At 36.9% G+C, this 20,489-nt stretch overlaps 1 protein-coding gene across 2 annotated transcripts in view; it reads left to right on the top strand.

The window, feature by feature from the left end:
• TUB (TUB bipartite transcription factor) overlaps positions 1 to 20,258 on the top strand; it is an 81,765-nt gene extending 61,507 nt beyond the window's left edge. Inside the window, exons 11-12 of one of the 2 annotated variants that reach the window (XM_058159272.1) lie at positions 4,704 to 4,875; positions 7,183 to 20,258. In XM_058159272.1, coding sequence (XP_058015255.1) covers positions 4,704 to 4,875; positions 7,183 to 7,316 — 306 coding nt within the window. In that variant the 3' untranslated portion in view covers positions 7,317 to 20,258. The remainder of the gene's footprint in view (positions 1 to 4,703; positions 4,876 to 7,182) is intronic. The other variant, XM_058159263.1, reaches the window with a different exon arrangement.
• Positions 20,259 to 20,489: the final 231 nt, after the last annotated feature.

Here is a 20,489-nt window from a genome sequence, read left to right on the forward strand (position 1 = left end):
CAGAGGATAGGAAAAAAAGGGACTGAATGCAGAGGATGGGTGGATACTGTAACATTATCCCGGATTCTGGCATAATTTATATTCTTTGTAATGGGAGAAAACAGGGTTTTTAAAAAAAATAGTTATTTTAAGCTGAAAAAATGTTTCTTAAACATGCAAAATTCACCTCTTCTGTTCTGCTTGGATTTGTTATTAGATTTATGTTCTGTCATTCCTCCAGAAAGTGAAACAAGCTTTAATTGTGTTTTCTCTGCTAATGATCTCTCCATAGTCGCCCCATGAGATAGATTGGGTTTACCCAAAGGTGTTTTTTTCAGGAGACAACTGTTATTCTTGTTTTTTCTTTGAAGATGTTTCTCCGAGAAGCTTTTTCAGTTCTGACAGGATAGTGGGGGATGGAAGATTTATATTCCTTGCAGACAGCTAGTCATTTGCATTCTTTCAGAGGGTCGTTGAAGCACTTGAAGGTTTATCTATGTCCTCAGGGTCACCTGAGTAGTGCTCCTGGTTCCTGTGATCAAAGAAAAAACAAGAAAGTCCAGTTGCCTCTTGAAAAAGCACCTTTGGAACAACCATGACCTGGATGACTGAGGATCTCTATAGACTTTTAGCTATACAATTTGGGATGAACACCCTTTGAATGGTATGGGAGTAGGAATGGATTCCCAGTGGGGAAAAAAATGCAGACCACAGGAACCAGGAGCACTACTCAGGTGACCCTGGGGACACAGATAAACCTCCTAGTGCTTCAGTGACTCTCCAAAAGGATACAAATGACTAGCTGTTTGCAAGGAATATAAATCCTTCTATTTCCCCACTATCCTGTCAGAGCTGAAGAAGCTTCTAGAATGAGAAGCGAAACGTCGTCAAAGAAAAACCAAGACAGTCCAGTTGCCTCCTGAAAAAGCACCTTTGGGACAACCATGACCTCGATGACTGAGAATCTCTACAGATTGGGTTTTTAATTCCTGGTTGTTGTGTTAAAATGAGACTGGCAGGTCTTTGGGGTTTTAGTTTCCATTTGTTCCTGAACTGGCTGTTCTGAAATCAGGGATTTGCTAGCCTTGTCGTAATGACCCTCTTTCAACTCAGTGGGAAAACAAAGACTGCTACTCTGGCTACTACTAACAACAATTGTTAGCATTGTTATGTCTAAAAATTTGTCAAGCTAGGGAAAAGAGATAGAAGATGAAAAATAACATCATAAATTAGAAAAAATGCGAGGCGAGGCTGGGACCTCTGGAAATTCATTTCTATATATTGTATAAGCAATCCGGTAAGAATCAGCTTCCCAAATTAGTGCACCTGAAGATCTATGAAAGACGTTGGTCATTTCTATATCACAGATACTACGTATGCTAATTTGTAGTTACTAGCACAAGTATGATTGGCCACAGATCATTTGATTGGTTTGGATTTAGGTCTATGGATGTTGATGCCAGCTTTGGAAGCCATACTAGGCCAGAGGCTTCCGCGCTGCCACTTTCCCATGTGTGGGAAAGTAGAAGGGGGATTTTGGTAGAAGGGGCCATTAGACATAATAACATTCTTCCCGCCTGTCAAGGTCAGGCCGAGCCTACATCTGGAGAAGGAGTGGACAGAGTGATGTCTTGAGACGGTTGGCAGTTGGAGCATGTGATCAGCAAAGGGGTCAAGGGGGTGGTGATTTTGGGAGTTTGTCTTACTGAGGAAAAACCCGGATTCCCAGATTCGCAGTTTCCCCAGTTGTGCCAGTTTACCTATGCTAGTAAAAGAACTTTGAAAGTTGTTTGCTTCGGAGTCTTTTCTGCAGGAGGAGGTTTTCTGGAACGCTGACAGTTGACTTTTAACATGCCATTGTCAACAGCAGGAGTTGGTTTGCTAGAAATTGTTTGCAGAGCCCTGTGCTTGGTGTCAAAGTTCACACAAGCTCTTCAGCAGACAGTACTGGGGTTAAATGTTTACACAGACAATCAGTGTCCTACTGGCAGAAATGCTGAGAATGGAGAGAAAACATAATATGTGCAGCCTTTAGAAAAAAAAAAGTTTTAAAAGTGAACCAGGAAAATAATCCGAAATACAAATTTATTCTTCCAATTCTGCATTTTCTCTGGCTCCTGTTACCCACCCTCCCACCTTTAGGCTGTTGTGCTTTTTCTTTGTAAGCCAAACAAAGCCTGAGGACATAAGTCTGTCCGGGGATATCTTAGCATCTTTAGTCCAAGTGTGAGGAACAGGGAGAGGCCCTTCTTCTTTCCTAGTTATATACTGGTAATATAAGTGATTAGATTATGTTCAGCATTGTCTTCTGCAAGGAGTCTTCACATGTTGTTGATGCTTTTATCTGACCTGAAGCACTCAGCTATCCAAAGTTGTGGATAATAAGCTGCAGTCATGCGTACAACAAGACTGTCTGTTGCCAGCAGTTATGCAGTAACAAATAGAAGATCTTCTCTTCTAACACCAGAGTAATGACTTGCTACAAGGAACTGTTTATGAAGATCTTTCATGAAGAGAGCAATAACAATAAAAATACTACTTCTTAAAATCTGAGACATTGCTATCCCCAGATCTGTAAAAGTTTTAAGGTTTCATTCTTCTCATATCTTATAATAAGAAGGTTAAAATGAAGTTTTAAAATGAAGTTTAAAATGAAGATTGCAGAAAATATGACCTGTAACAGAGTTATTAGTGCTTGGAACACACTACCTGACTCTAGAATAGAATAGAAGAATAGAATAGAATTTTATTGGCCAAGTGTGATTGGACACACAAGGAATTTGTCTTGGTGCATATGCTCTCAGTGTACATAAAAGAAAAGATACGTTCATCAAGGTACAACATTTACAACACAATTGATGATCAATATATCAATATAAATCATAAGGATTGCCAGCAACAAGTTATAGTCATACAGTCATAAGTGGAAAGAGATTGGTGATGGGAACTATGAAACGATTAATAGTAGTGCAGATTCAGTAAATAGTCTGACAGTGTTGAGGGAATTATTTGTTTAGCAGAGTGATGGCCTTCGGGAAAAAACTGTTCTTGTGTCTAGTTGTTCTGGTGTGCGGTGCTCTATAGCGTCGTTTTGAGGGTAGGAGTTGAAACAGTTTATGTCCAGGATGCGAGGGATCTGCAAATATTTTCACGGCCCTCTTCTTGATTCGTGCAGTATACAGGTCCTCAATGGAAGGCAGGTTGGTAGCAATTATTTTTTCTGCAGTTCTAATTATCCTCTGAAGTCTGCGTTTTTCTTGTTGGTCTCTTCTCAAAATCCCCAAAGCTTTAACCAAAAACTCTCTACGATTGACTCACCCCATTCCTAAGAAGTCTATAAGGGACGTGCATAAGAGCACAGACGTGCCTACCGTTCCTGTCCTAATGTTCCCTTTGATTGTATCCAATTAATATAGTTATCACATACTTATGCTCATATATATGCTTATATATTATATAGTTACTTTCTTGCTTATGCTTATATTGTGACAAATTAAAAAAAAGTTACTGGAGTAAAGCAGAGACTTTCTTGGCAAATATGGAAAAATATATTGACATATTAGTATCTTTACTGGGGATTGTGTCATTGAAATCATTTGCATTCTTTCAATTCTATATTTTTGCCTCAGCCTGTTATATATATCGTATTTTTCGGACTATAAGACACACTTTTTGTCTCCCAAAGGGGGGGGAAAGGTCTGTGCGTCTTATAGACCGAATATTGCCAAAGCCCTGCCCACCCGCCACCCGTTTTCTTTGCCTATGCACACCCCATTTTCCGGCCTTTTTCAGGCCTTTTTTCAGCCCATTTTTAGGCTTTTTTCAGCCCATTTTTGAGGCTTTTTTTCAACCCATTTTCGAGACTTTTTTTGGCCAGTTTCTTGGGAAGAAACGGGCTGGGAAAAGCCTCAAAAATGGGCTGAAAAAAGCCTCAAAAACAGGCTGAAAAAAGCCTCAAAAATAGACTGAGGAAAAAAAGTCTAGAAAACGGGCAGAAAAAAGTTTAGAAAATGGGCAGAAAAAAGCCTAGAAAACGGGCAGAAAAAAGTTTAGAAAATGGGCAGAAAAAAGCCTAGAAAACGGGCAAAAAAAAGCCTTGACAATGGGCCGAAAAAGGCTGAAAAAGGCCTGAAAATGGGGCCCGCGGAAGCAAAAAACTTTTTTTGTTGTTGATTTCATCTAAATTTAGGTGCATTTTATAGTCCGAAAAATACAGTAATTAAATTCTTATTCTTCCTCAACATTGGAAAGATAATAGGTGTCACTGCCTCCCTTTAAAACCAATAGAAATGCTTAGAGTATATCTATGTGAGATGATTTAATACTAGGTCACCTGCAAGTCTGCTATATCCATTTGCAATGCCATATAGAAGGTCCCAAATGCAACCCAAACCTTGCCCCTCTAGAAATATGAACTGCAACAGGATTTTGGAAGTATTTTGGCATGCCTGTGATTTCCAAATTTATTCAAAACTAGCTTATACCACTTATATAAGCCTAGAATGTAACAGATTTAGTGTTTGTGTTTGTTAGTTGATCTCAGTATGCTCCCCAATGGAGTTAGAATAGCATGTAGGTTCTGACAATCTAAGTAGTTGATTTGGGAGGGCCAGGGATTTTATTTTAGGAAAGTTTTGAACACTGGAATGGGGAATTGGTATATATACTAAGAGCGGAAGATAGCTTTTGACTAAACTCAAAACTTATATCCATGGTTCTGATAGGAACATGAAACACTCCTCTCAAGATGGCAAAACAAAAACACAGAGAGTGTCATTGAGCTGCACAACAAAACTCCAGTCTGGAATGATGACACTCAGTCTTATGTTTTAAATTTCCATGGTCGTGTAACACAGGCCTCAGTGAAAAACTTCCAAATTATTCACGACAATGATCGTAAGTATTACTTCTCTCATTAAACTTGTTGGAACACAGATTGCTTTTCTGAAATCCAATGAGATCCTCTGTACAATGATACTAAAGATATGTTAGGTTTCCTCAAATCAAAATTCATGTTGTATTTCTCTTACTGCAGTTTCCTGTTCTCAGATGTTGATAGCATACCTATGAATAGGGCAATTTGGATGGTTGTCATTCATTCATTTAGATATTTTGATGAAGTTTTTGGCAAGCGTGAAATCTAGGGCAATCTTTTCTAATAAAGAGTTCCAACTATTTTCAGCTTAAAACACTCATCTGTGTTCTTGAAAATAGTCCCTCTACTGTATCCTCAAGAACCTTGGGTTGAGCTAGCAGAGGCAAAGAGTAAAATGAAATAAAATATGAATAGCTAAGGCACCGATAGCTAGTTCTCAGAGTAGCACATAAACACCTTCTAATTTAGCTGAAGGGTGCCACCCTATTGCATAAAACCTGCCACATAACACCCCAGACTTAATAACTTGTCAAGAAGAAAGACAAAAAAGTCGAGATAGTGGACATGGCAGTATTTATTTATGTATCAAACTTTTTAACAGCTCATCATCCTCACAGAGAGGCTCTGGGTGGTATACAATTTAATCTCCTGGAGATAGCAAAATAGAAGGGGAAGAATTGGAGAAGATAACAAAATATGAAGTCCTGCAGATAGAAATAGAATGACTGTGACAAAAGAAAGCAAAGGTAGCATCAATAGTAATAGGCACCTTGGGTTGGAGCATCACTTGAACACTATCAGCAGTGACAAAACCACTGTCAGTTAATTGCAAAAGGCAGCTTTACTCAAAACAGCTTACATCCTGCAACAATACCTTTAAGACCATCTAACATCCACATCTGTCTATCCCAGATCATTGGGAAGGACTTGATAGGGGGATAAAAATGCCAGATCCAGTCTGAACATCTGGCTGATTGTGCGACAAACCATAATATAATAATTATTTTGGAGAGAGGTGAAATATTTATAATGGAGGCATAGATTCTGGTGGAATGCATTTTTTAAAAAAAAATTGCCCTCCTTAATTCAGTCTATAAAGATATCCTAATGCCCACGGTTATCAGACGTAGTTTTGACTTCATCATTTAATGGTGATGGGGGAGGGGGACAGATGGTGTGCCTTCACCATTTTAACTTGTGCCAGGAGAAACATCATCAATCTGATGAAAGCCCCCCCAGAAATGCCTGTTTAGGAAGTAGTTCTTCTCTTCATCACTGGTTCATTCACCACATCCTAACTTTGCTCTGAGCGCTTGCTGGCAGGCTTCAATTTTGTCCTTTCAGCAGTGGGTTCGCAAAGCATGTTGGGAGGCAGCTATTTGGGAGATCTGCCGGCTTAACAATATGGACGCTGAAGTGGGAGGAAAAAGGGTAGCTTGCTGAGTCTTTTCCAGTCACTGCAGCTGTCTTCTGATTTTGTTCTATTCATCCCACCAGCGTTTTTGGATCCTTTTCTGTTTCCTGACTTATAAAGGATGTCATTTATAAGGACATCCGTGCCATGTGCGGAAGTGGAGGATACCACACAGCTGGGCAACGTTTCTTTTCTTTTTTTTTTTTTTACCAGAACATTTTTAAAATCTATTTTAAAACATCGAGGAACAAAATAAATGAACTACAAAGCTACAAAATAAAAAATAGTATATATGCAGACTTTACAAATTGTCATAATATTTAAAATTCAACATTTTATTGATGAAACAATTCATTATTTTATTTATTAATTTAAAGTAGACTGATAATATCTTAAGAAATACTTGACGATCACTACTAAAATTTAGATTTATAAAGAAGTCGCTACTATTTATTCCTAAAATAGATGCACTTGATCTTGTGAACATAAAATATTTTTTTTTAAAAATGAGGAAAAGCAATATTAATCCTAAATTCCCTATTATTGTACCTGGTGATTAAAATATAAACATTAAAATAGCTTCTGTTTATTATCTTTACATCAAAGATTTCCCCCTTAAACATAGTCTAAGTATCTGAGTTGGCCTAATTGTGTGATTTGTAATATATAGGCAAACCCTTCTTGCTTAATTTTAGTCAAACTTCAATTCTGAATGTACACTTTTAATTTTGCTGTGGCTTCATATTCCCCATCTGCTCAGTATTTAAGTGCTTTCTGAAGAACACTGTGTCCTGGTTCAGATTTCAGCTAATCTAAAGAGAGATTAGATTTTTTTTCTAATAGTACTGTCCTCATAATCTAAAACGTGTTAAAAGCAAAATTGATATATCTTTATGTTTCTTTATTCTTTCAGCCGACTACATAGTGATGCAGTTTGGCCGTGTGGCGGAAGATATTTTTACAATGGATTATAATTATCCTATGTGTGCAGTACAAGCCTTTGCTATTGCCCTGTCCAGTTTTGACAGCAAGCTAGCTTGTGAGTGAACAAGTTATGCCTAAACTTCACTGCAGCCAAAACCATGTGCCACTGGAAGAAGAAAACATACATTCCACATTTTCTCTGGTGTCATCAGTGGTCACATATTCTTATGAGGCAGGTAAAATTTGTTTTCTGAAGGACCAACCTTTTTTGATGAAGAGAAAATATTTTAAAAATTCAAGACTTTCAGGAATGTTTTCCCCGCTTATTCTCTATTTTTCTGGAAGTGGCATCAGAGCTCTATAAATAGAAGTCTTATCTTAATGTCCTCAGTTCTGTTATAAAGATGCACATAATTGTGGCTTAAGTGAAAATACCATTGGAATCAATGATATCTTTTTTTTTAAACCTATAAAAGCTATCACGATACAGATCTAGTTTTGGATTTAAGACATATTCGGAGGCTGTCAGCATACCTCAAGATTTCATTCACACTTTTGAGGATTTTGTGTCACCCATCTCAAACATAAGACCGTGAGAAAGATGCAAACTTTTTACAAGAAAGAAACAAGGTAGCGTTTACTCTCAAAGCCAAGACTGAAATTGATTTGTGATGCTGCTTTATGTGGGAAGGAATGACAAATTTTTAATCCTGATGGGGAATGGAATGGGTGGGTGGGAGTGGGAATCGGAAGCACAAGTTAATATTGCACAACTCACTTGTACTCCAAGGTGTTATTTTATAGATTGTGTTTTAAGTCTCACTTTCTGATGTCAGTTCACTCTTGTTTTTAAGAAGGGAAGTTTGATTATGAGAAGTTACCAAATGGATGGGAGAAATGATGCTGAATCATTATACTAACTAAAAATTGGGGAATATTCTAAAAGAAAAAAAAATGTGCTTCAACATGTATGATGTCTCAGGTCCCACGTGTGGCATGTTCTGTCCAAAAAAGTTTTCTGTCTTTTACCATGCAGAGCTGCTGTCCTTTGGGTAGACATGATTGGACTTAAAAGTTGAAGGGCTGATACTGAACAAAGTGTATGCATCTGCTGTAAATTAATTGAATGACATCTAATTCTTTGAATAGGCCTGTCTTGATAGAGCTGCCTCTTTTAAGAAATTGTTTAGAAGATAACTGGAATGAATAGTGAATGGCATTTGCTCTTTTTCTGCCCCAATAGAGGTAGTCCTTGACTTACAGCCATTCATTTAGTGACTGTTCGAAGATATGAAGACTTACGACCAGTCCTTGCACTTACGACATTGCAGCATCCCCCCAGTCACGTGATAAAAATTTGGCTGCTTGGCAACTGTATTTATGACAGTTGCGTCATCCCAGAGTCATGTGATGGCCATTTTCAACCTTCCCAGTTGACTTCTGACAAGCAAAATCAATGGGGGAAGCTGGATTTGCTTAACAACTGCATGATTCACTGAACAATTGTGGTGATTTGCTTAACAACAACAGCAAGAAAGACCATAAAATTGTACACCAGCTTACTTAGCAATGGAAATTCTGATCCCAATTATGGTTGTAAATCGAGGACCACCCATACTGAAAGTTATATGCAGAGAAAGCTTCCAAAAACAGAAATTAATTGCAAAGCCTTCTTGATTTTAAACAGATGGGTTGAATCGGAGCTTTTATTTTATTGGTGCCTTGTCCAAAAACAAAGGGACAATCTACGAGGGTACCCCTATTCGAAATAACATTGGCAGCAAAAGAGAATATTACATCAATAGCAATTTCTACAGTCCCCAATTATAGTCTTGACTACTGCAGAGGCTCCATTAAATTTTGGAGCAGATATGGAGGGCCTAATGGAGGGCCTAATGGAGAGATAGAATCACTAAAGATGAGCTCGTCTCTTCATCTCTTCAGCCAGAAGAAAATCTCTGCTGGATCAAACTATTCCTACTAATAGAGGGAGATGCTTCTATCTGTAGATGATTTTTTCTGGATATAACTATTTATGCATGTTTGTGCCTTTTTACTAACAAATCATTATATTTCAGAACACAAGCTCAGGCTTGATCTCATTTTCTTGTGGTTTTTTTTTTCCAAACGTTAAGCGTACTAAAAATTTGAAATCATAATCAGCTTTGAAGGGGATCTGAACATTTAGCATTAGTTTCGTAGTTGTTTCCCACAATATGATATTGAATGTGGCTGGTATACATAGAATATATGCCAAGACTCAGCAGTACCAGATTTGAGGGAAACGTAGATTTTTGGCTATATTTTCACTGGATTCTACAAGGGCTGTTGGGTTAATTGTAGCAGGTTTGCCTTTCTGTGACTTACTAATGACAATGTGCCGGTGCAGCATAGAAATGCAGGTGGTTGGTCTGGGAATCTCCTTTTGTTTCAGATAATTAACAGTCCTCTTATAGTATGTGAACACTTCTATGCAAAAACGCAATCTGTTTGGTACGCTTTGAAATTGCCATTCTCCCAAGTCAAAGAAAACTGATGACAAAAGATGAAGTGATCACTCTGTCAGTTGGAGAAAAACTAAAAGAAAGCTAATTCATCTAGCAGCACTTTTTGTATAATAACACACTCTGTGATGAAAAGACATGTAAGTCAGAGAGTTGAGTAGTTACAGAATATGGAGTACATGAAGATCCATTCCCAGATTTTGCAGCAATCTTTTCCTTAGGTATATTAATAAATCTTCCCAAAATTAGATTTATTTAAACTAAGGCTGCCATTTGGACAACTTATTTGAGGGTAAGCCCCCTGACAATTAATATCACTTGCTCTGAGTACTATGTTAGAATTGCCCCTTAGGAAGTATATTTAAAGCTGTGGCCTCAAATTTTTTGACTTGGTCATAAAAAATAGTCTTGTCATTATGAGTATATTAGCAAATATTTGGCCTATGTCACATTTAAACTCCTTGAAATCAAACAGACTTCCTTTACCTAAGATTCAGTCATATTTATCTTAATGGGTCAATTTTAAACCTGATGAAGCCTAGATCTAATTTGTTGTATGATATGAAATTTAGTTGTTTGGCTTACATTCGTCCAAGGTTGAAAAGGGTTCACAAGGAGGAATGCTCCTCTCTTATCTGGACTGTTTTAATTTTATGCTGTTATATTTTTCTCTTGGTGAATCCTTGCAAATTGAGATAAGGAACTTTTAGTGGATAAGATTTCAAAGTATTGCTGCTTTTTTTCTCTTTTGCTTTGATTGGACACATTTGGAAAGAAGATAGCCTCAATGATCCTACCTACCCATTATTGGTAATGGGTACACTTTTCCTTGAACCAGTCTATCTGCAGTGATCTAGATTTGGGGGGGGGGGAGCTGCAATCTTGTGATTGTGAACTACCTATTTTGTTTTCAATTTTTCTAACCCTGAAGAAGCATTGTAATGGTGACATCATTTGGGGAGCAGGTTGGATGGTTTTCAGAGAGTTTGAATGTTATTTTGGGGCAGGGTAGGAAAGTTTACCATATTTTGTTGTCCTTTGTTTTGTGGGTTTTTATTTCAAGGTATGGTCATAGAGGTGAGTTAAACAATAGTAGAAAAATTTTCTCATTAGTACACAGATACAGATACATATGTGTGTAGAGCAGCCTACTTACTGTTGTTACTGCTTTGGCTAAAAAATGTCAGAAGCAAGCTCAGCAATCTTTACTTTCTGATTTGTACCTTGAAACAATTTGGATTAATCTTAAAGAAATGCATTTCCTTCCCAAATGAAAAGAAAACTCACATTGAGAATGGAAAACTCTCTTCTGTACTTTTCAGGCTCGCTATGTACTCCATCAGTCATTAGACAATCTTAAAGCAATGCTGATGATGATGTTTGGGGAGGCAAAACAAGCAAGGGGGCATAGTACCATAGGGATCTAAAGGGAGACAAGGCAAAGGATGAAATGAGCATCTTAATTAAGAATACAAATTGCCATTTTTTTTATGTTTTGTATATGCAGGTATGGAATGGATGGAGCTTGAGTTGTGACTTTGTGAAAGTTGTTTGTTCGTTCTGATGAAACATTCAAATTCCATGAGCCACCTATTTAAGGCAACTAGAAATAAAAAGCATGCATGGTATAAAAAGTGGATGGAATGGAATGTCCCTACCACCCACCTCACTACCTCCTGGCAGTTAAGGTCAGGCCACTTCATTGATTGGTCTTAATTCAGCACAGCAAATATTTCTTGAAGCAACATATGGACTTCTATGTAACAAATTTTATTTTACCCTCATAGATTGTAGTGCAGAACATTGACTAAATGTTAATGGCATGCAATTCATCTAATGGCTTGGTAAAATATCCATCTGTGACCCACTTGTGAACTTTGAAACTAGATCTTAGTATTCTTTTTAATCAATAAAGGAGAATATTTAATATATTTAATATTGAATAATCTCCTTTATTGAATCTTAGTCATTTTGCAAAGTGAGATATTGGATTAGAAGGACCATGAATCTGAGCCAACCAAGCTTACTTATGTTCTTTTAAAAACATTTCTAGAGCTTTCGCAGCAGATTCTTTTTTTTTATCTTGACGTGCATTAGCTGGATGACCACTCCTTACAAGACCAAGACAACTAGGCTAGATAATTTTGATGGCTATATACTCAAGAGAATGACTAGATAGGCATTTCTGGAAATCATTCTCTATTATGAAAAGCCTCCCATTAATAAAGCCTTATGGGCTTTATGCGTATATGGATTCTGATTGTCCCACCCATGAGCCCTATTGATGTGCCCTCCTCCTATTGGTGAGGCTTTCCATAAGGGTTTGGAAACTAAGAACAACATGGGCATAACATAAAAATTCAAAGTAGTTTCTTTATTGCATGTTCTCAGGATGGATGATTTTTTAAAAAAAATAAAATGGATTTTTTAAAAATTTAAATCAGGTTGTAGCATGAGGTTGTATATTCTGCAATATTTACATTTTTGGTAAACTAATTCAGTGAATCCAAGCTTTGCAAGCTGAGATAACATGCACTGCATTGATGCAATCACACAATTTCACAGTAACCATGAGAAAAATGATAAAACAAAGTTCAGGAATATGCCTTTATTTCATTGTTTTGCAAATCTATGCACACTAAAAACTGTATGATTGTTTGAAGAGAAATGGATCTGTACCACTAGGCTCCAAGTGTGAGGAGGAAGGGCAAGCAGTAAAAATGAAAGTGAAACCTTCTAAGCAGCTTATAAATATAATATTAAAGAGCACCTGTCATTTCAGATCCATCATGGCAGCACCTGTTAGCGGGCATCCACTCATCTGCTGTCTGCCATGATGGATCTGATCTCACCTTGTTTTTCTCACTGCCGCACCACCAGCCATCCCATTAAAGTGAATGGGACTGTAGGTGAGTCAACAGCTGGGCAGAGGAGGAGCTGCTGTGGGACAGATGACAGTTGCTCTTTAAAAAGTATGATTTAAATCGAGTTGATTTAAATCAAGCCTTTTTACTAGTGATTTAAATCATGATCAGCTTGGTTTAAATCAAATCCACCCTAATGTTCTCCCATAGACAAAATCCTGTTGGACCGAAGCAGACTCTGCATAACTATCTGATAAATGCTGAGAAGAAATTGGGGAGGATCCCTCCTGTGTAATTTCTGCCTAGCAAAGATACTTCTCTTTACTTCTCCCTGTTGTAACTCAGTGCCAGATTCCATCACAATTAAGGTGGTTCCATCTGCTACAATGTACTAGAAGTTGTCATGTCTAAAAATATCTATGTATACTTTTTATAAAAGTTCTGAAATAAAAACGCCTAACTAGTCGTAATACAATAATGTCCATATTGTATTCAGCAATCAAAATAATGGTTTCTAGTTGAAGTGTAGTATCTTCTTAGGTAGCAAATAATGTTGATTCCTTTCCCAATATTTTGGTTCACTTTATGAAAAAGCTACATTTTCATCCTCATCAAAAGTCTCTGAAAAACTCCCAAGTCAAGATCAGCAACCAAATTGTAACACTCACCCAATTTGACCTGAGCATTTGGAAGTCTAGTGAATAATAGTGTAGGACATCAGTAATAGGTTGAAAAACTTCTTTAATGTGAACAGGGAAAAGAACTTTGAAAGAGTTAAGCAAGAAGTCACAAATATTTTTGGATGCTCAGAATTTACCTACATGGGTGTGTAAATATTTCTATGTAGTTTTGTAATTTTATCTTCCTTGACACTAATTTTAGGAATTCAAGAAGTTGCTGTAGTGTTTCAGTTTTTGCCTATTTATTACCGAAAAATGGGAAATGAACTGGACGTTTGCTCCACAATGTTAGAAGCACTTTTGTTAAGGAATTATGTTTAGTCATGGCAAAAAGCAGAGTGCAGTGAATAAAGCCTACAATGTAATTTCACCTCTTCTCCACACTGTTCAAACTCTCCCAAAGTTCCATATATTATGTAGAACTGGAATAAAGCACATCAAGAAGGTTAGCCAGAAATGCATTATACTTTTTTGAGTCAGGATAATTTGTTATCTTTGCTTAGCTCTCTTCGTAGACATGTAATATTCCAGCTGCAGAAATACCAAGGTGTTTGTGTAAATGTCAGGATATGAAAGATTAAGAAAGCGTAGCGCTGTGGCACCATCAGAATGAAAATGAAAAGCAAATAAATTAAAACCAGCTTGTAAAACACATGAGAAATTATATTTCATTTCCCCTTTCTTATAGCATTCTACGAATTATTGTTTAATAAAGTTTATGCTGCAACGTGTTGATACCTTTTTCTTGAACTCTGAGACTGGTGTTCTAACCACAGAGAAAAACCTAAAGAATACTCTTAGTATTCTCTTAGTTTTGAGAAACTATTCATACAACTGCATTGATACTCTAGTTCTGCTTTATCAGGTAGATTTGGCCCAGAGAACAAGATAGCATGTCTTGTTCCAGATACTGTTTCCAAAGAAAAAAAGGCAAAATTCAGATTGGTACTTACCAAAAGAAGTAAGTCCCCAAACACTTCTCTGCTTGTTTTTTAAGAGGTAAGCCTCTCTAATGCAACTTGGTTTAGACCTCAACAGAAGCCAGAGATTTGGTTTAAACATCACTTAGAACACACAGTGAACAAGTTTTAATGCTATTAATTGACTCTGGTGCTGCAGGACCTGGCATGCCAGGGGAAGATGCCAATCAACTAACACACCCCTGATGTTTATTTTATCTGGCTGTAAACCGCCCTGAGTCCTTCGGGAGAAGGGCGGTATAAAAATTTAAATAATAATAAAAAATGTAAGCTGAATCGATACTCTTGCTCAAAGCAGGCACATTTGGAAGCTAAAGATATCTGATGCCCATCCATTTTTTTTTTCTTATAACATCTCTCTTTATATAATTTTGTTTGCTTTTTCTTTTAAAAGAAAACTTTTTAAAAAGTCTCTTTTTTAATATTTTCATTTCAGACTTGGCTCTAGTGTAAAGCTTATTTTATGTATATATACAGTATATACCTGTATGCATGTATATGTATTGTTTTCCTTTTTTTTTTTTTTTTGCTTCTTGTTTTGTTTTACTTAATAAGAAAAATTGTGATAACTGATCGCATTCCTTATGTTAGGAAATGTGAAAAAAACTGTTCTCTTGGGCAAATTATGGCAGTTCCATGGAACTGTAAGTTTATTCCTTTTCTTTCTCTCTGTCCCTCTCTTATTCTAATCTCTTCTTCAGTTTCTCTTGGGTTTCACTTTCCACCTCATTAGAGAAGGCATTGGCTGTTCTAGAAAATGAGAGGTGACATTTTAGGTGTAGGTGTACATATAGATACTATCTAATCGGAATTATTTTTTAATTGAGAAAAACCCATTGCAGCTACTTTTATTGGTTAATCATTGCAACCACTTTATTATTTTTAACACATATGTTATCCTATAAAGCTAACAACACAAGTTATATGTGTATATCTCCGACACAAGGTTTTTCTCTGTTCTACTGCTTTCCAGATTTTGGGATAGAGACTTTGTTATTTCGCAGATAGTTGGGTTAAAGGCATTTTGAGAATTGCAGTTCAACATATTTGGGTGAGGTTCATCTTGGCTGTTATAAATTCACCCAGAACAATTTTCCTAGTTACACAACATTTTCCTTCTTATGACATTTTCTAATTATGTTAATGCAGTTCTTCACTGGAGGGATATTTGCCCTTCTAGTATTCACTTAGATTCAATCTTCCTGAATAAATCCCTGAATTTTAACTGAGCCAAAATAAAACTTTGTATATGTCAATGTTAACGTCATGTTAGGAATAAAATGGGTTAAAGTAAAATAACATGATCTCGGGCCATTTTGAGTGGGGCTGATTTGGTTTGGAATCTAACATTACATAGAGGACCACAGAATTCTATCCCTGAATTATAGTGTATTTCAAAAGTAACCTGAACATTCCTAGTAATGTCCTTGTTTGGCATTGTGGCTGCTTTTCTGTTTAGACTTTCATTGATTTGCCAAAAGAAAAGAAAAAGAAAAAAATCAAGCACTGTTTGCTTTGAAACCCATTACTAGTGCATCAACAACTATCTATAATTGTAAATATCTCCTGGTACTTTGCATATATTTAATTGTGAAGAGCAAAGTAGGATTCAGTGCACAAGTGGCTTGCAGATACTATAGCACCTGATGGGAACACTTAAAGCAGTTGCATCATTTTCTGGGCTCGTGCCACTGTCTCTCATAACCGGTGCACAAAACTAGAAAAGACATGTTGAGATGATACAAATGCACCAAATCATGTTTGCCCTGGTTGCATAGTTCAAATATCTATATTTTGGATTTAAGTGGTTAAGGTACCTGCTAGAAACCTGGAGACTTGAGTTCTAGTCTTGTCTTAGGCATGAAAAACCAGCTGGCTGACTTCAGGCCAGTCACTCTTTCTCAGCCCAGCTCACCTGACGGTGCTGTGAGGAAAATAGGAGGAGGAAGGAATAGTTGTACATTCGTTGATTTATTTTACAAGCCCTACTTGTTACGTAGTTTTTGAGATGCTTGTTTTATTAAGTGGATTCCTTAGCGTATGGGGGGCTTCAACTGATTAAAGGTAAAAAAAGGTATTGGATAGCAATTTGGTATTGCTGTCTTTTAAGTATGAAATTTTGGGAGGTCATGACCTTCAAATGTAGCATAGATGTATAGACTTGGTAACATTTCCTTGACAGTAATTGTTAAAAGCTGCATCTAGTGAAGAGTAAGTTGAAGCAGAGTTACTCTTTTATTCTGCTATTCTTTATCTCTTATCGCTCCTTCTCCCAATATATTTCTTTTACTCTTGCTAGAAAGCTGCTAGAAGAGGACAGAGTCATCACGATCTTCGTGAATATCATGATCTCTCACCTACATGGCCAATTTGTATAGGGATTTTAAAATTAGGACTAGAATCAAATGTTGCCCATCCTGGTATATAAATCTGTGAAATGATCAAGATATAGTAGCAGATTAATGAGGGAGGTTTTCAGTTATAACATAAACTGGAAATTATTACAAATTCCTACAGAATTTTCAAAGTGCCATTAGGAACCAAGATTCTGCCCTCAAAATTTGCAGAAGAAATCAATGAACTTGCTTTGAAGCACTTCCTGTTTTCCCTCAATTCTGATTGGTTTTTATGTTTCTATCCCCCTCCTTCCATCCCCATGTGCTTGTTCTTTGTATATCTAGTTATCAATGAAGAACTGCACTCCCTTAAGAGTGTTAGATTTCCATTCTGTCTTTTCTCCAGGAGCTCCTTTGGGTGTGATGCTTTCTTTTCCAGTTTTTCTCATAACAATACCCCCGAAAGGTGGATGAGGTTGAGAGGAAGCTCTTGGCCCAAGTGTCCCTGGTAGCTGAGTACCTGAAAAAGTCTTGAATCCATATCTCGCCAACTGATACCCAACAAAGTAAAACCACAACATTATGTTATGCAACCAATTAAGGCAAAAGCAATTGGGGAAGCAGGGTAAATTAACAGCTTTGGCCAAGTGGCTATTGTCTGTAATATAAAGTTGGCCATTCTCTTGATGCCTGAATTCTAAGGAATAAATCATTGTCTTGCACATTGGCAAAGAACAGTATGGGAAAATTTATGAAAGATCCAAACTTTTTTTTATACATGATACATGTAACAGGAAGAACAAATTAAAAATGTAGTTTTCCTGGGCTATTGTATTAATGTTTTACAAACCAAGGAAAAACACATGAAGTACGTTGTTTTTTTCTTTTTCCAAAGGTGCTTCAAAATTGCAAATTCAGCAGATGCTGCCTGACTCTGTTTATGGAGCTTAATTTAAGAAGGCTGTCATTCTGCTACTCTCTTTTCAAAGAATAATTTGTTGGTCTCACATCAGAAGAGACACAACTTTGATTGCCCTGTGCAAAAAAGAAAAAGAAAAACCAGTTATCTAGTCAGCCTACTGACAAGGCAAAGACTTCTTTAAATAGTTTTTAGCTGGAAAAAAAGAGGGATGAGAAGAAGTTATTCCTATTCTGTTAATGTGGCAATATTTTGTTTAATTTTCTGGACAAAGATCCCAGTTTTATCCTGGGCCACCATGACTGGTCTGTAAAATGATTCAGGTGATGGCAAGTCAGCAACAAAGAGGTAGAGTTTTCTCTTTTTTACCATCTAGCGATTATCAGTTTTGTATTCCTGATCTTAATAGTGTTTATTAAGTATTATAATGGGAGAATGAGCCACATTTAATACAGCAAAACTCAATTCTGAGTAGGCATGCAAGAGAAACTGATACCTTTGCTTCTTTTAGATGGAGCTGTTGTGCTTTTCTTTTTCCTCCTCTGTTGTTAATTCTGGGCCATTGAAATGTGTCTCCCATTCCCAGATTTGGGCTGTACAAGTTTCTCAACCCCTCATTAGACTATAACGAAGACCATATCAAAGAAAGCATGATTTGGATGTCTTGTTTGATTGGACCTAAAGAATGATGATTGTTTTGTGGCTTGAGAAGTAGAATACGTGCAATTGGATCAGTGAGACAGAGAAATAAGTGTATATTTTTTTAAACTGCATGATGTGCTTTGCAAGGCATTCAACAGCCATGTCCTACCCTCCAAATTCTGGAACATTGACAAGTGTGCCACAAGCACTGAATAAGCCAGCTGCCTTTTCTGTTTTGTGTTTTTTTCCAGGCTAACTGAAACCTAACTCAGGAGAATTTAGAATAGAAAAACAGGGCAAGAAGAACGAGCTGTCCCCTTCATTAGCACTATAGCCTTACTGGCATGTAGCTTTGACTCTAATTCCAAACATCCCAAACCCTGCCCTCGTTGCATTTAGTTTTATAATTTAGGCTGGTTGGAAGGTTGGCCATGGAAAATCTTTCAAATTTAGACTTCACAAATGAAATACCAATTTAAAAATATTTCTTTTTCATGGATTGACTATAGATTTGAAAAAGCATTATCAGGGCATTTAAGCTCTAAACCAGACTTTGACACATCTGATGTCTTTTCTGTGTGCTCTGGTTTGTAACTCCCAGTATTAGAATGAATAAAAGTCCCATCTGTGATATACTCCAGCAACATCTTACAACTTCCAAATCTCCCATGGCAGGGTTAAACACTGCCAAGTTCACCAGCCATCTAAAAATACTGGCTGTTCCTTTTTAGAGGAAAGAGTCTGTAACAAGGACATTTGGGATATTAACCAAGGCCAGCCAACATGCCTGGGCCCTTGCATTTCTCATTTCTCATTTCTCATTCCAGGCTTCCCTTTAGATTGTTGGCCTACAATTCTCTTAGAAGACATTTTGAGAAAACTGGCAAGAGCATTTCCACATTTTTCTCAACTATTATAAAAATTTGGGGTTCCTAGGAAAAATTATAGCTAGAGTCGACTCTCCTCCTCTCTCAGTGCTCACATCACCCCTTCAAAATTCAGTAAGATTTGGAGCATCAAATTTTTGGGGTGCCTCATTATCAGATGCCATCTGTAGAGGACACACCTATACAACACTCAAGAAGTTGCACCATTACGGTTAGCTGTTGTTCTTTGGCTTGAAAAATGGCAAGCAATGAACAGGTAGATCAGGGGTGTCAAACTCGCATCATCACGGCAGCATCACATGACATATCACGACTGTTTTCCCCTTCGCTAAATCAGGCATAGGTGTGGCCAGTGCATCCAGCCCGCCAGTCGCGAGTTTGACAGCCCTGAGGTAGATTATAAATCCTAATTATAAGTGCGGCAAAAGCTGCCAGGCCAAAAGTCTGATATTCAGTTACTCTGAAGGGTCCATCCCATCACAAACTTTAATGGTTGATGAAATATAGAAAATATATTGCTAGTAGGCTGCAGACAAATGTGTAGCATTGAAGGCAGAATATTTAGATTTAACTGTCTCCTCAAAAATATGTATGTGCATATATATATTTTAAATGTCAGCTGGCTTCTCAGTTGTACAAAGCAGAACCTGGAGTGCAAGTGAACAAAATTTGCTAGCAATGTTTTCTCTCATGGCTAACACATTCTAATTCATCACTGTGCCTTTCTTAAAACAAACCAATGATCATTCTAATAGATTTTGACCACGTTCCTGTCTCAAGTTGTTTTAAATGATGTTTGAATTAAGGAGGGAGGGTCTAAGAACAATTAGGAGTAAGAACAAATATTTAAACAGTTGTATTTTTGCATAAAGCTTAGAATGTGTTATGTCAATTTGCACAAGACTGTCTTGTCCTGTTTAAGCAGTCAGGCATTTTTTCGTTTGATTCAAACTCTATAGAATTTTAGATAAATCTGAGAAAATGTGGTTTTATGATGCCGATTTTTTAAAAAGAATACTTTGGTATTTCTGAAGCAAATGTATTTATTTATGTGTATAACTAATTTGGTATTTTCACATAATTTACATTGTGTATGTTGTAGAGATTACAGTATATGTCAATGCAGAAAATCTGTGCAGAAAAAATTAAAACTTGAATTTGTTTCAAAGAATGGTGGTATTTTTTTTAGAACAGCCATATTCATCACTTTCTATTTGTCTTTGTTCTTTAGAACATAAATTAAAATTACTTATTTTTCTAACAAAAACTGTCTCATCTGTAATCTTGGCATTTCCTGTTTCTATTGAGGATTCTAACAAATGCCAACCTCCTTCATTGGAGTTTTTGCTGATCAATCCAACTGAATTATATAAAATATTTATCTGTGAAATCTTGCCTGTCAATCGTTTAAAGCATGAAATGGGAAAACATTACACTGCAGCCATTAGAACAGTGAAAACTGATTCTATTTGTACACCGAGACA

Source organism: Ahaetulla prasina, chromosome 1, assembly GCF_028640845.1.
Source record: "Ahaetulla prasina isolate Xishuangbanna chromosome 1, ASM2864084v1, whole genome shotgun sequence".
Taxonomy (NCBI): Eukaryota; Metazoa; Chordata; class Lepidosauria; order Squamata; family Colubridae; genus Ahaetulla; species Ahaetulla prasina.